Source organism: Dama dama, chromosome 5, assembly GCF_033118175.1.
Source record: "Dama dama isolate Ldn47 chromosome 5, ASM3311817v1, whole genome shotgun sequence".
Classification (NCBI taxonomy): Eukaryota; Metazoa; Chordata; class Mammalia; order Artiodactyla; family Cervidae; genus Dama; species Dama dama.
In genome coordinates, this window is record NC_083685.1 from 11,612,540 (window position 1) to 11,629,006 (window position 16,467).

Genomic DNA, 16,467 nt, shown 5'->3' on the forward strand with positions numbered 1-16,467 from the left:
CTTTTCTTGACAAGTGTTTCTCAGCTAAGCTGTGATGATTTGGTCAAAGCTGGCAGACAGAGGTAACAGAAGACTCGAGGGTGCTGCACTTGAGAACTGCTGGTTCAACCACAAATCCATCAGACTCATCAAGAGAGAAGAAAGCGTGTAAGGGATGATGGACATGCTTGGATGAAATCTGAAGCAGCCGCGACATAAATGCCTGATTGCCCAGAGCTGAGTCCCCATTCTGGGCCACTTCCTGCTGAGGAAAGGAAATCGGGAAGAACAGAGGTTGGAGCTGGAGAGATGAGCGTGGGCTTCTGAGCCTGCCTGGAGGCTCAGCATCCTGTCAGCTGCCCCAGCCCCACCAGGGGTGCAGTCTGCTTACTACCTGCCTTCGGGGCTCCCAGCCCCATGGGAGCTGTCCTGTCTCAGGGCTTCTGTCTCTCTCTGTTCATGTTTCTGAGCATGTCTCCCACAGTTCGAGAGCCTTACCAAAATGAGGTGTCTCTAAAAAGTGGTGCAGAGATCATCGTATCTCTCCTGGGACAGTCATGCCTAAACGAAGCAGGCAACGAGGAACGGTAAATTAGCACAATTTGGGGACCAGACATTCTTTATGGAACCCCCACCAGCCTTACTTGTTTGATTTAATGGCAAAGTATGTGAACGCTATTTTTCTAACAACGGGGCAGCATAGATTGATCCTCTGCAGTTGGGGACCTGAGAGGTACCCTTCTTTTTCTTTTTCTTTAGAGGTGTACTTTTGTGGGATCTGATACACAGGAAGTGCTCAATTAATGCCTGCCATAATGATTATAAATAATTACCATCACTACCTTACTCACAGCAAAGAGTGTTTATTAATGATCTCTCCAGCCTGGTTCAAATTGTGATGCCAGAGAAGACTGTTAGGAGTCCCTTGGACTGCCTGCCTGCCTGGAGATCAAGCCAGTCAATCGGAAAAGAAATCAACTCTGAATATTCATTGGAAGGACTGATACTGAAGCTGAAGCTGCAATACTTTGGCCACCTGATGGGGAGAACTGACTCACTGGAAAAGACCCTGATGCTGGGCAAGATTGAGGGCAGGAGAAGGGGATGACAGAGGATGAGACGGCTGGATGGCATCAACGACTAAATGCAGGATGTGAATTTGAGTAAATTGCAGGAGATATTGAAGGACAAGGGAGCCTGGCATACTGCAGTCCATGGGGTCGCACAGAGTCAGACACGAAATAGCGATCGAACAGCGACAATCCAGCCTTGTCGACATTCCCTCCCATGCCCTGCCCCGACAGTGCTTCTGTGAATAGAAAACAGTGCTTCCCTTGGGGTCATGTCTAAGAATCAGTCCAGTGTAGATGAGACAACAGATTTTCTACAAATAAAAATTTCCTTCAAAAAGAATATAGATGTCAGGAATGAGTCTGATCATTTACAATTCGGTGTAATTTCTCATAGAGTCCAATAGAGAACATTAGCTCCTGGGCTCCTTAAATCCCAGTCACATGCAAATTGCTTTCTTCACCAACTCCCCTACCACCCCATGTACCCAACCCTCCAGGAAAAGGACTTAGAGTGGCTACCAGTCAAAGAGCTGCCCTGGTGACCATTGTGAAAAGGGGAACAGTAGACCATTAGCTCTACACACTCAGCAAAAACAAGACCAGGAGCTGACAGTGGCTCAGATCAAGAACTCCTTATGGCCAAATTCAGACTGAAATGGAAGAAAGTAGGGAAAACCACTAGACCATTCAGGTAAGACCTAAATCGAGTCCCTTACGATTATACCGTGGAAGTGGCAAATAGATTCAAGGGATTAGATCTGATAGACAGAGTGCCTGAAGAACTATGGACGGAGGTTTGTGACATTGTACAGGAGGCAGAGATCAAGACCATCCCCAAGGAAAAGAAATGCAAAAAGGCAAAATGTCTGTCTGAGGAGGCCTTACACATAACTGTGGATAGAAGAGAAGCTAAAATCAAAGGAGAGAAGGAGAGATATACCCATCTGAATGCAGAGTTCCAAAGAATAGCAAGCAAGGTGAGATAAGAAAGTGATCCTCACTGATCCATGCAAAGAAATAGAGGAAAACAACAGAATGGGAAAGACTAGCGATCCCTTCAAGAAAATTAGAGATCCCAAGGGAACATTTCAGGCACGATGGGCACAAGAAAGGATAGAAATGGTATGGACCTAACAGAAGCAGAAGATATTAAGAGGAAGTGACAAGAATACACAGAAGAACAAGGCAAAAAAGATCTTCATGACCCAGATAACCACAATGGTGTGATCACTCACCTAGAGCCAGACGTCCTGGAATGTGAAGTCAGGTGGGCCTTAGGAAGCATCACTATGAACAAAGCTAGTGGAGGTGATGGAATTCCAGCTGAACTATTTCAAATCCTAAAAGAGGATATGCCAGCTCAATATGCCAGCAAATTTGGAAAACTCAGCAGTGGCCACAGGACTGGAAAAGGTCTGTTTTCATTCCACTCACAAAGAAAAGCAATGCCAAAGAATGCTCAAACTACCACAAAATTGCACTTATCTCACACACTAGCAAAGTAATGCTCAAACTTCTCCAAGCCAGGCTTCAACAGTACATGAACCATGAACTTCCAGATGTTCAAACTGGATGTAGAAAAGGCAGAGGAACCAGAGGTCAAATTGCCAACATCTGTTGGATCATCAAAAAAGCAATAGAGTTCCAGAAAAACATCTTCTTCTGCTTTATATTGACTATGCCAAAGACTTTGACTGTGTGGATCACAAGAAACTCTGGAAAATTCTTCAAGAGAAGGGAATACCAGACCACCTGACCTGCCTCTTGAGAAATCTGCATGCAGGTCAAGAAGCAACAGTTAGAACAGCACATAGAACAACAGACTGGTTCCAAAGGGAAAGGAGTACATCAAGGCTGTATATTGTCACCCTGCTTATTTAACTTATATATATGCAGAGTGCATCATGAGAAATGCTGGGCTGGATGAAGCACAAGCTGGAATCAAGATGGCTGGGAGAAACATCAATCGCCTCAAATATGCAGAGGACACCACCCTTATGGCAGAAAGTGAAGAAGAACCAAAGAGCCTCTTGATGAAAGTGAAAGAGGAGAGTGAAAAAGTTGGCTTAAAACCCCACATTCAGAAAACTAAGATCACGGCATCTGGTCCCATCACTTCACGGCAAATAGATGGGGAAACAATGGAAACAGTGAGAGACTTTATTTTGTGGGGGCTCCAGAATCACTGCAGATGATCACTGCAGACATGAAATTAAAAGATGCTTGCTCCTTGGAAGAAAAGTTATGACTAACCTAGACAGCATATTAAAAAGCAGAGACATTACTTTGCCAACAAAGGTCCGCCCAGTCAAATCAACGGCTTTTCCAGTAGTCATGTATGGATGTGAGAGTTGGATTATAAAGAAGGCTGAGCACCGAAGAATTGGCGCTTTTGAACTGTGGTGTGGGAGAAGACTCTTGAGAGTCCCTTGGACTGCAAGGAGATCCAACTAGTCCATCCTAAAGGAAATCAGTCCTGAATATTGGTTGGAAGGACTGATGCTGAAGCTGAAACGCCAATACTTTGGCCACCTGATGCAAAGGACTGACTCATTGGAAAAGACCCTGATGCTGGGAAAGATTGAGGGCAGGAGGAGAAGGGGACAACAGAGGATGAGATGGTTGGATGGCATCACCAACTCGATGGACTTGAGTTTGAGTAAGCTCTGGGAGTTGGTGATGGACAGGGGAGCCTGGTGTGTTGCAGTTCATCGGGTTGCAAAGAGTCAGACACAGCTGAGCAACTGAACTCAACTGAACTGATATCAGTAAACAAGGTTGTTCCAGTCATCAGCAATTACAGCCCTTCCCTGTGATCCGCTGAGCCCTGAGGAAACTCAGGAAGGAAAGGTGCGCCCTGAGGAGAGGAAGCTCTGAATGGGAGAGCAGGACGTGCGTGCTTAGTCAGTCAGTTGGGTCTGACTCTTTGTGACCCCACAGACTATAACCTGGGCTTCCCTGGGGGCTCAGTCCTTAAAGAATCCACCTGAAAGGCTGGAGACCTAGGTTCGATCCCTGAGTTGGGAGATCCCCTGGAGGAGGGCTTGGCAACCCACCTCAGTATTCTTGCCTGGAGAACCCCATGGACAGAAGCGCCTGGTGGGCTGTAGTCCATGGGGTTGCACAGAATCTGACATGACTGAGCACAGCACAGACTGCAGCCGTGGGGTTGGCATTCTCCAGGCCAGAACACCGGAGCGCGGAGCCATCCCCTTCTCCGGGGACCGTCCCAACACTAGCCCCAGACAGCTGAGGTGCCTGTCAAAGGAATGATTTCAGTGAGCCCTGACTCTGACATCGTCCCATACACAGAAGAGCACTCTATTTCTTAACTTGGGGTTGTTGCTGGCCAGAATCTTGGCTTTCACAGCCCCGCAAAGCCAAATAAAAAATACAGAGATGGAGTTTGGAGGAAACAGAAAGGTGGCTTTAATTCTCAGCCGGCAGAGAGGGGAGCTCCGTAAACTCATGCCTTACGAACTGCGCCCCCCACCATGAGGGGTCCAGGGACTTTTACAAGATGAGGGCTTCCAGTCAGGAATCAATGATGAGGAACAAAGGTGATAGGCTCCTGACTTCTTCCTCTTGCACTGTTTCAGACACAGTCAAGGGCTGGCATCAGTAATCCAGTAACTGAGTCTGGCAGTTTGGCGGCAATGCGGCCGTCTTTCTGATATATAAAAAGAAAACTTTAAGGGGAAGAGTGTTGCAAGCGTAAACACCAGAAACATTTAGCCCGCCAGGCCTCAAAGAGTTGGCATTAAAAAAAAAAAAAAGAGTTGGCATTGACTCAGCACTCTTGAGCACACTCACACAGAGAAAAATAGGGGTGAGCTGTGGCTCCTGCAGAGTTAGGAGGCAGAAAAGGAAATTTACAGACATGTAGAGTTAGGAGCAGTTTCAGTTAAGAAAAAGACCCTGATGCTGGGAAAGATTGAAGGCAGGAGGAGAAGCGGACACCAGAAGATGAGATGGTTGGACGCCATCACCGACTCGATTGAAAAAGCTCCGGGAGTCGGCGATGGACAGGCAGGCCTGGTGTGCTGCATGCAGTCCACAGGGTCCCGAAGAGTCGGACACAACTGAGTGACTGAACTGAACTGACAAAGTAGAAAGACTAAGAATGTTCAGGCCTGCCCACTCTTCTCTTTATCTTCTTTGTTCTCTGGAAATGGAAAGAAAAAAGCTCATTCTTCTATTTTATGTTGTTGTTGTTTTTCCCCTTTTTGCCTCAATGGGATATCTGGCTTTCTTTAATTTACCCAAACCCTTTTGATGTCCAGACTACCTGACCTATGTTGTGAAACTTCTCTACAACCTGGCTCCTCGCCTCGCCTCTTTGGAGCAGTCTTCTCAGGGTCACTTGAGAGGCTGTCTCCCTGGCTTAAAGTGCTAAAAATTCCCATCGAATAAAACATAACTCTCAACTTTTATGCTGTGAATACTTTTCAGGTCGAAAGACCTCTTTACAAATCAGGACAGAGAGGCTGCCCAGTTACACTCGTGTTCAAAGCTGCACAGCTAGGGACAGCTCACAATTTTTCTGTCGACCTAAAGAACTAAAGTTTATGAAAAAGTACAACGTATTGATTCATGCCATTAAAAAAAAAGAGAGAAATTATGTTTGTGTGTATGTGTGCATAAACCTAGAAAAATATCTCACAAGACTACCCCAAAGTAGTTATAGTTGTCGTCTTTGAGGTTTAGGATTAGGGGTGGACTAAACAATGCTTCCGGATTTTTCTGACTGTTTCTGTTTCCAATATACATGTCCTGCTGCCAGGATCCCAGGAGAATATAAAACAATTTCATCCACAGTGAAAAGAAGAAAAGGAAACCAGAAATCTATCTTTAATTGTGATTCCTCTTGGGTGAAGTACTAAGGTGGGTTTAAAAGCAGCTTTTCAGAGTATAGTCTGAAGACAGACCAGATATTCTAGTCTGCCTGCTAAAGGCAGGGAGGAATTCTGGGATTCTGGAGGAAGGAGCTGAGAGATCTGACAGGTCTGTGGGGTCGCAGGAGCCTTTCATTTGCAGAGAGGCAAAATAGAAACAAAGATTCAAGACAAAACTCCTCCCATTCAAGGAACTGAAACCAGCAGCAGCATAGCTCCTCCCTGCCTGTGAAATGAAACTTAACAGCCCCCTAGAGGCAGGCACTGAACTGAACTGAGACGCAGGCAGCAGAGGAGACAGAAGCTCACAGGTTCAGGACGCAGTTAGTTCTGCTGCCTCTGGGTCTCCAGTCCCCAGCGTCGTGATGGGGCTCAGCCATACCCCGGCCAAGTCTCTAGACAAGTTCATCGAAGACCACCTCCTGCCAAACGAGGAGTTCCGCACGCAAGTCAAAGAGGCCATTGACATCATCTGCACTTTCCTGAAAGAGAGGTGTTTCCAATGTGCCCGTCACCGAGTTCGAGTGTCCAAAGTTGTGAAGGTGAGTCCAGAACTGCCTGGCTGGGGAGAAGGGGGGCTGGTTTGCAAGTGTTTGCACAGGGACAGTCAGAGAGCAAGAGGCTGAGGTCTCTGGGGCTGGTTCTGATTTATCCATGCCGGAACTATAACCACATCTGTGAAAACAGCTTCTGGGGAGAGGGAATCCATCTGTAGGTTTTTAACAAATTCCCTAGGGAAGTGTATAAACCACCTAAGTCACGAATCTAGGCAATCTGAATCCTGGCAGTATCTACAGTCCACTAATGTTTGACCAGGTTGGAATCTCACCATTTCTGCAGAGTCTCGAGTTGGTTAAGAGCATACGTTTTGAAAGCAGATAGCACCGGCTGGCTGTGAAATCTTGGGCAAGTCACTTAACCTCTCTGTGCCTCAGTTTCCTTATCCAGAATTTTCAGCCCCTCTTCAGGCTTGCAGATCAAGTAAAGTCAGCCATGGGCCAGTTTACAGTATTAATCACATAAGGTCGTAAATTACAGGGAGGAAAGAATATGGACCCTGGAAAAAGACAACCAGGGTGTGAACTGTATCTCTGCCACCCACTAGCTGTGTCACTGGACTGATACATGATATCTCTCAGCATCTGTTTCGCCATCTGGAAGATAACAACAGATAATAACAGCAGCTAGATCCCAGAGTTCTTGTGAGCATTCCAGGCGTTCCAGCTGCTGATGCCTTCAGAGCAGTGGCTAGCACTCAAAATGTTAGTGATTGTTCTCAGCATTTTATTAAGGGAGGCTCTTCTCAATGAAAAATGTCAGTTTCACTCTTGTTACCTGTTTTAGGGCGGCTCCTCAGGCAAAGGCACGACCCTTAGAGGACGATCAGATGCTGACCTCGTCGTCTTCCTCACCAATCTCACAAGTTTTCAGGAACAGCTTAAGCACCGAGGAGAATTCATCGACGAAATTAGGAGACAGCTGGAAGCTTGTCAAAGAGAGGAAACATTTGAAGTGAAGTTTGAGGTCCAGAAACAATGGGAGAATCCCCGCGTTCTCAGCTTTGTCCTGAGGTCCCCCAAGCTGAACCAGGAGGTGGAGTTCGATGTCCTGCCTGCCTTTGATGCCCTGGGTGAGTGCTCCCAGCCATGAGTTCCTACAGTCTTTGTCCTATGTCAGGGCTTCTTCCGTTCTCTTTTGTTGTCTCTGAGCAGAAATAAAATGTCTTAGTAACCAAGGTATCCCTTCAAGTGGGAGGAGACCCAGGCATCTCTCCTGGGACAAGAATGCCTAGGGTCTCACTCAGCCACTGAAGTGACATTAAACACCAAACTGGTACAGTTGGGGGTTAAGATATTTGTATAGAACACCTACCAGGCTTATTAGTTTGACTTTTTGCAAACTGTGTGATGTTCTCTTTCTAAAAATGAGGTCTCGGGTAAATTCAATATGTTAATTTCATTTTTATGCAAATGTGAGGCAACCACATCAAACTTATACTGGGGTTGGAATCTAGAGATCGTGTGCAGGAACACTGGGACAGGAAGCAATGCATTCTCTGAGGCTCAGTCTTCAGTGTGCACCTTAGATGCGGGGCTTCCCTGCTGGCTCAGGGGTTAAGAATGCTCCTGCCAAGCAGGAGATGCAGGTTCGACCCCTGGGTCGGAAAGATCCCCTGGAGGAGGAAATGGCAACCCACTCCAGTAGTCTTGCCTGGGCAATTCCATGGACAGAGGAGCCTGGCAGGCTAGAGTCCATGCGGTCTCAAAGAGGCAGACAGGACTGAGCGACTGAGCAGGAACACAGACGTGGAGGTGCAAGGCCAAGGTGTTCCATGGCCCTAAACGAAACAGACAGAGAACCTCTCTCCTGGAGCCTGACCATAAGAACACCAGGAAGGAAATGATAACTTGCTGTGACCACAACTAAATATGGTGACTCGATGGAGAGCAAAGGGGATCAGAGGACTTTGGTAGATAGGGTGACAAGAGAGGTGACCTCTGGCCTGAGGCCCAAAGAATGAGAAAGAGCCAGGCCTGGGAAGACCTCCCAGGAAGAAGAAACAGCAGGTGCAAAGACAGGAATGAACGTGGCATGTTTGAAGAAGAGAAGCAACCAGGGGAGTCAGTGGCAAAGGGATTGAGGCAGGAGGTAAGACGAAGGAGGAGACGGGTCTCACCATCCGCGTGGGCCACTGTGAGGACTTGGGATTTTACCCAGAGGTCCTGGGAAGCAAGAAGTGGAAGGATCAGGTTTCAAGGCCTCTGTATGGGCTGTGGAGGATCCAGGGAGGAGGGTGCCGCCACCTCTGCTGAGTCCAGGTGAGAGATGATGGGTGACGGCGGTGGAGGTGGGGGAAGGGAGGCCCGGGGATGGACCTCAGGCCTCCTGGCTCTGGGCCTGCTGACCTCCCCACTGCCCCCCAAGGCCAGTGGGTCTCTGTCCCCAGGGCAACAGAAAGAAACTCAGAAAAGAGCTGACATTTAAATTTGAATTCATTCCCAACAGGTCAGTTGACCAAAGGTTACAGACCTGATCCTGAAATGTATGTCAAGCTCATCCAAGAGTGCAAGGAACTGGGGAAAGAAGGCGAGTTCTCCCCCTGCTTCACGGAGCTGCAGCGAGACTTCCTGAAGAGTCGTCCAACCAAGCTGAAGAGCCTCATCCGCCTGGTGAAGCACTGGTACCAACAGGTATGGCCGGTCCCCTGTGGGCAGAGCCGAGGAGGGGGAGGGGAAGGGAGAGAGTGAGGGGGGAGAGGAGGGAGGGGTGGCGTGGAGGGAGGCAAGGAGCAGGGAGAGGCGTGGGGAGGAGAGGAAGGGGGAGGGGAGGAATCAGAAAGGATGCGGGAGGCAGGAGGGAGACGGACAGAGACGAATGGAGAGCAGGGAAAGGGGGCCAGGAGGGAGATGATGAAAGGAAGAAAGTGGAGGAGTAGACATTGGTCAGAAGGGGAAGAGACAGGGGGAAAAAGGGTAGGGTCTGGGGCAGTGCCAGTGGCCTCGGGTATCTCACTCTTCCCGGTTCTCCCATATCAGCAAATGACAGCTCCATCCTTTCAGTAGCTCCAGACAAAACCATGGGTCTTTCTTATCTTTTTCATACACACACAGACACCCACCAGTTACGAACGGCTTGGTCCTATATTAAATATCATCATCAACTACCCCCTCACCACCACTCCCAGGAGAAGGAGAAGGAAGCTCTTCTCTTCATTAGTCCACCAAGAAAGAAATTCTACTTCAGCCTCAGGGCCTTTGCATGAGCTTATTTGTTTATTCATTGTCTGGCTTCCCTCTGAGAATGTACATAAATGAAGGGATTTGTATATTTTATTTGTATACATTGTATAAATATATAATATGATACTGCATGTTTCATTCACTGCTGTTGCCCTAGAACCTAGAACAGTGCCTGGAATATAATAGGTTCTCAGTAAGTAATTATTCAATGAATTAATGAGTGCTAACCCGCCCCCCCGCCCCAAACTCCCCACCTCCCAGCACACACTCTGTTGCTCACTTCCTAGCTGTCTGAATCTGGGCACATGAATTAACCTCCTGTCCTTCCCATTTTCTCCCTTGAGAAGAGTGGCATGGCACAGCCACACTAAATCATATACCATGAGGCCGTGCAAATAGATTGCTTCAGGTAGCATGCACATTTGAAGACTATTAACCTCTCAAATCCATGAGCATGGTACCTCTTTCCATTTATTTTTGTCATCTTCAGTTGCTCTCATCAAAGTCAGGTATAGGTCTTTCACCATGGTTGAATTTATTCCTAGTTTAAAATTTTTTTTAATGTAATTGTAAATGGGATTGATTTAAAATTTCTCATTGTGATAGTTTGTTACTCATACATAGAAATGCAACATATTTCTATGTATTATGACTGTATCCTGCAATCTTCCTAAACGCAGTTTTTATTTTGAATAGTTTTTTGCAGGTGCCTAGCGTTTTCTATGTATAGTGCCATGTCATCTGCAAATAGCAATAGTTAAACTTCCTTTTGAATTTACATGGATATTGTTTCTTTTTCTTGCCTGATTGCCACGGATGGACTTTCAATACTATGTTGAATAAATGTGAGGAGAGTGGGCATATGTGTCTCGTTCTTGATTTTAAAGAAAAAGCTTTCAGCCTTCACCACTGAGTGTGATGTCAGCTGTAGGTTGGTCATGTGCGGCCTTTATTGAGTTATGTTCTCTCCATATCCACCTTGTTAAGAGTTTGTAAGACAGTGGTTGTTGAATTTTCTCAATTTTTTTTCTGTATATGGGAAAATAATCATATGTTTTTATCCTTTATTTTGTTAATACAAATGTATCTCTTTGATTGATTTGTGGATTCTGATATCCTCACATCACTGGACTAGATCCAACTTGATCATGCTGTGTGACCTTGTAATATGTTGGTGAATTTGCTTTGCTAATATCTTGTGGAGGATTTTCCCGTCTATGATCATCAGACCTGTTGTTTTCTTTTTTGTGCTGCATTTTTCTGCTTTTGGTGTAAAACGAGTTTGGAATCATTTCCTAATCCTCACTTTTCTGAAATAGTTTGAGAAGGATAGACATTAACTCTTCTCCACACAAAAGCTGAACAAACTCATGTTTCTAATTTGTTCCCTCTTCTCAGTGTAAGACGAAGTGGAAGAATAACCTGCCCCCACAGTATGCCCTGGAGCTGCTGACCGTCTATGCCTGGGAACAAGGAAGCGCAGAACCAGAATTCAACACAGCTCAGGGATTTCAGACTGTTTTGGAGCTAATCCTGAAGCATCAGGACCTCTGCATCTACTGGAAAAAGTATTATGACTTTGAAAACCCTACTCTTGGACAATACCTGAGAGGTCAACTTGCAAAACGCAGGTATTCTATCATACTCACATGGCTTAGACCCCCCTATAAATGAAGCCCTGATTACAGCCGTGGCACCCGGGAAATGTAGGAAGACGGAGGTTTCCACAGCTGTTGATCATCATCTGTTCTCAGTCACTGTGCTGGGCACTTCACTCCTACCATCTGATTGAAATAATAACTTGCAACTCTGTGAGGCAGGCATTGTGCTAACCACTGTACAGATCACTGAGGTGTGGAAAAAGAGGAACTTGTGCAAACTTTACAGAAAGTGAGTGAAACAGCTGAAATCTGAATCAAATAGCAATAGCTACAGCAATAATAATAATTGCTACCAGGAAGTAAGAGCTTGCTGTAAGACAAAAACACTCTGACAGAGGAGTGGAATTTTGGTTATTAAACCTGTCATGTATGGACGCCTTATTATGTTTCAGTTACTGTTGGGAGCATGTCAAGTGCTTCTCTAGCTCCTCATACAACATCCTTTGAGGTAGGGATGTTCAAATCTGCCCATTTCACAGATGAGGATACTGAGGATTAGAGATTCAGCTGACCTTCCCAAAGACACACCACTACTAAAGAGCAGAGGTGAGATTCAAACCAGGTCTCTCAAGGGCCAAATGCAAGCCCCCTTCACCTCATTTTCAATGCCCAGTGTAGGGCAGGGCACCGAGGTCACCACCTAGGGAGAGGTGTCACATGGGGCCCTTCTGCTGCCCCCAGACACCGTCTGCCCAGGCTGGTATTTTGCCCTGCCGGGAGCTCTGAACACCCCAGACACAGCCCATGTACTCACCTGTCCTCTCTGACTGTCGTTCCCAGGCCTGTGATTCTGGACCCGGCTGACCCGACTGGAAATGTGGCTGGTGAAGAGCCGCAGAGGTGGCAGCTGCTGGCACAGGAGGTTAGAGTCTGGCTGAGGTACTCGTGCTGCAAGAACTTGGATGGGACTCCAGTGAGCACCTGGTATGTGCCGGTGACGCCTCCTCATTACGCTTACGACCGGATGGCACGTTGAAATAACAACGTCTAGAAATACTACTTAAGTCAAATGCAATTTCATCTCGGTCTTTGTATTCTTTCAACATGGGCGCCCTCTGTGACCCATCTCCACGTTGACACCAAAGCCACGCTGCCTACCTGGAGCTCCCAGACAATGACCATGGGTGCCAGGGACACTCAGGCCGCCCCATCCCTGAGAGTCAGGGGAAGCTCCGACATGGGACATTGGCGAAAGGACTCTCCACCACCTTGCTGGACCTTGTCTTGACTGCAGAGCCAACTGTCCTTCCTTCTTGCCTTCTTCACCCAGAGTCAGATTAGATCAGGGCTGTCAGCTTTCCCAGCTTCTTTAAGAGCCCTGATCATTGTCTCTCACCTGGTGTTTCCCCAAATAACAATCTGCCGCATTTAATCTCACATTGGCATCTGCTCCTTAGAGTGACCCAGACCCACACAAGCACCTCTGCCGCCACCCTCAAGGTAGGTGTGGGCTCTTCAGCAAATCCTAGCTGTGATGATGACCCGAGGTGCCATCCTGGTCATCCTCAGCCATCACCTCTTCTCAGTCAATGTCACGGCCTATGATTAACTGAATTGCTAAATAGTTGCTTAATTTAAGAGCCACACGGATCATATGGTAGATATCATATCCTATTGTTAATTCTTGAGGAACTCTCACACTGTTTCCATAGTGGCAACACCGAATTGCATTCTCAGCAAGAGTGGTCAAGAGTTCCAGGCCCTCCACATGCTCACCATCACCAGTGTCCTTTAACACATGTGATAGCTATGCTAACAGGTAAAAGCGATGCCTTATGATTTTGATTTCCATTTCCCAGATGATTCATAATATTGAGTATGGGAATTCCCTGGTGGTCCAGTGGTTAGGACCGGGCGCTCTCACTGTTGGGGCCAGGGTTCAATCCCTGGCTGGGCAACCAAGATCAGGCAAGCTACACAGTGTGGCCAAAATAATAATCATAGCGATGAACATCTTTTCATATACCTGTTGGCCATTTGTAAACCTTCTTTAGAAAAATAAAAATCCAATCCTTAGCCCATTATATAGTTAGGTTATTTGTCCTTTAGCTAGTGAGCTGTCCAAGTGAAAGTCGCTCAGTCATGTCTGACTCTTTGTGACCCCAGGCACTGTATAGTCCATGGAATTCTCCAGGCCAGAATACTGGAGTGTGTAGCTTTTGCCTTTTCCAGGGGATCTTGCCAACCCAGGGACCGAACCCAGGTCTCCCGCACTGCAAGCAGGTTCTTTACCAGCTGAGCCACCTGGGAAGCCCAAGGCCCTCATTATTTTGTCACTAACCCCTTTTCAGATAGTGGTTTGTAACCATTTTCTCCATTTCCATTCCCTTTTCTCCCTTCATTTTATACCTGTTTTTCATTTCTATTTTATATTGGAGTATAGTTCATTTACATTGTGTGTTAGTTTGAATGTACAGCAAAGTGATTCAGCTCTACGTATATCTATTCTTTTTCATCAGTTACCTTTTCACTTCCTTGTGTTTTTTTTCATTTGCTGGGCAGAAGCTTTTTAGTTGGATTAGTTCCCTTTTGTCTATTTTTGTTCTATTGTCAGTGTTTTGTTTACACATTCAATTACACTTTGGCAAAGTTGTCAAGAATATACAATGAGGAAAGGACAGTGTCTTCAATAAATCAAGCTGGGAACATTGGATATCCACATGCAAAAGGATAAAATCACACCTTTTCTTCCAGCATGCACAAATATCAACTCAGAAGAGATAAAGGCCTAAACATAAGAGCTGAAACTGTAAAACTCCTAGAAGAAAACACAGGGAGAAAGCTTCATGACATAGATTTGGCAATGATTTTATGAATATCATATCAAAACACAGACAAATGGGGGTGAGTTGGTGGTGCATACTAGTTCTGCTATGTGGATGCCAAATATTCCAGCAGCATTTGCTGAAGGGACCGTCCTTCCCCACTGTTCTGCAGAACCACCTCAGACATATGTCCAGAGTCATGTGTGTGAGCCTGTGTTATCCTGTTGATCAATTTTTGTGTCCTTGGTTTAATACTACCTGTACTAATTGCTGTAGCCTGATATTAATTCTCAGTGTCTTGTAGAAAACTGTGTTCTATCCAAACTAATGTCCTCTCTTGGCTCTTTCTATTTCTATGTTAATATTATACTCAGTTTGTGAGTTTTCACCCAAAATACAGGGAGGCATTTGATTGGAATTCCATAAATTAGTTCAGGGAAAATGACATCCATGTAATACTGAGAATTCCAGTCCACAAACTTGGAACTTCTTTCCATTAATTTTCTTCTTTAATTGCTCTGTAACCACATTTTATAGTTTTCCCCTGCATTGCTATTACATGTGTTTTCTCATATTATTCCTAGATATCCATATTTATATTAGTGTACTTAGCAAGCTTTCTTTAATTTCATTTGTAATGTTGATCTCATGAAGACCTCAGGGTTTTCTGTGGATGTGTTGGATTATAGTATAATGAGTGAGCTTTATACTTCTCTGAATTTTGTGGTTTTATTGTATTTTGCTGTAAATCTATATCCTGTATGACTACAAGAAACAGTAAAGCGAATTTCTTCCAAAACTTTTCTTGACAAGTGTTTCTCAGCTAAGCTGTGATGATTTGGTCAAAGCTGGCAGACAGAGGTAACAGAAGACTCGAGGGTGCCGCACTTGAGAACTGCTGGTTCAACCACAAATCCATCAGACTCATCAAGAGAGAAGAAAGCGTGTAAGGGATGATGGACATGCTTGGATGAAATCTGAAACAGCCGCGACATAAATGCCTGATTGCCCAGAGCTGAGTCCCCATTCTGGGCCACTTCCTGCTGAGGAAAGGAAATCGGGAAGAACAGAGGTTGGAGCTGGAGAGATGAGCGTGGGCTTCTGAGCCTGCCTGGAGGCTCAGCATCCTGTCAGCTGCCCCAGCCCCACCAGGGGTGCAGTCTGCTTACTACCTGCCTTCGGGGCTCCCAGCCCCATGGGAGCTGTCCTGTCTCAGGGCTTCTGTCTCTCTCTGTTCATGTTTCTGAGCATGTCTCCCACAGTTCGAGAGCCTTACCAAAATGAGGTGTCTCTAAAAAGTGGTGCAGAGATCATCGTATCTCTCCTGGGACAGTCATGCCTAAACGAAGCAGGCAACGAGGAACGGTAAATTAGCACAATTTGGGGACCAGACATTCTTTATGGAACCCCCACCAGCCTTACTTGTTTGATTTAATGGCAAAGTATGTGAACGCTATTTTTCTAACAACGGGGCAGCATAGATTGATCCTCTGCAGTTGGGGACCTGAGAGGTACCCTTCTTTTTCTTTTTCTTTAGAGGTGTACTTTTGTGGGATCTGATACACAGGAAGTGCTCAATTAATGCCTGCCATAATGATTATAAATAATTACCATCACTACCTTACTCACAGCAAAGAGTGTTTATTAATGATCTCTCCAGCCTGGTTCAAATTGTGATGCCAGAGAAGACTGTTAGGAGTCCCTTGGACTGCCTGCCTGCCTGGAGATCAAGCCAGTCAATCGGAAAAGAAATCAACTCTGAATATTCATTGGAAGGACTGATACTGAAGCTGAAGCTGCAATACTTTGGCCACCTGATGGGGAGAACTGACTCACTGGAAAAGACCCTGATGCTGGGCAAGATTGAGGGCAGGAGAAGGGGATGACAGAGGATGAGACGGCTGGATAGCATCAACGACTAAATGCAGGATGTGAATATGAGTAAATTGCAGGAGATATTGAAGGACAAGGGAGCCTGGCATACTGCAGTCCATGGGGTCGCAGAGTCAGACACGAAATAGCGATCGAACAGCGACAATCCAGCCTTGTCGACATTCACTCCCATGCCCTGCCCCGACAGTGCTTCTGTGAATAGAAAACAGTGCTTCCCTTGGGGTCATGTCTAAGAATCAGTCCAGTGTAGACGAGACAACAGATTTTCTACAAATAAAAATTTCCTTCAAAAAGAATATAGATGTCAGGAATGAGTCTGATTGTTTACAATTCGGTGTAATTTCTCATACAGTCCAATAGAGAACATTAGCTCCTGGGCTCCTTAAATCCCAGTCACATGCAAAATGCTTTCTTCACCAACACCCCTACCACCTCATGTACCCAACCCTCCAGGAAAAGGA

The 16,467-nt window shown here is 46.0% G+C and overlaps 1 protein-coding gene across 1 annotated transcript; it reads left to right on the forward strand.

Annotated features, from left to right (window-relative positions):
* The first annotated feature begins 6,207 nt into the window (after positions 1 to 6,207).
* LOC133056477 (2'-5'-oligoadenylate synthase 1-like) lies at positions 6,208 to 14,912 on the forward strand. The gene is made up of 5 exons (XM_061141814.1): positions 6,208 to 6,489; positions 7,292 to 7,577; positions 8,954 to 9,138; positions 11,086 to 11,318; positions 12,129 to 14,912. Exons 1-5 carry the CDS (start codon positions 6,313 to 6,315, stop codon positions 12,322 to 12,324), a joined length of 1,077 nt encoding a protein of 358 aa, XP_060997797.1. The 5' UTR covers positions 6,208 to 6,312; the 3' UTR covers positions 12,325 to 14,912.
* The last annotated feature ends 1,555 nt before the right edge of the window (positions 14,913 to 16,467 follow it).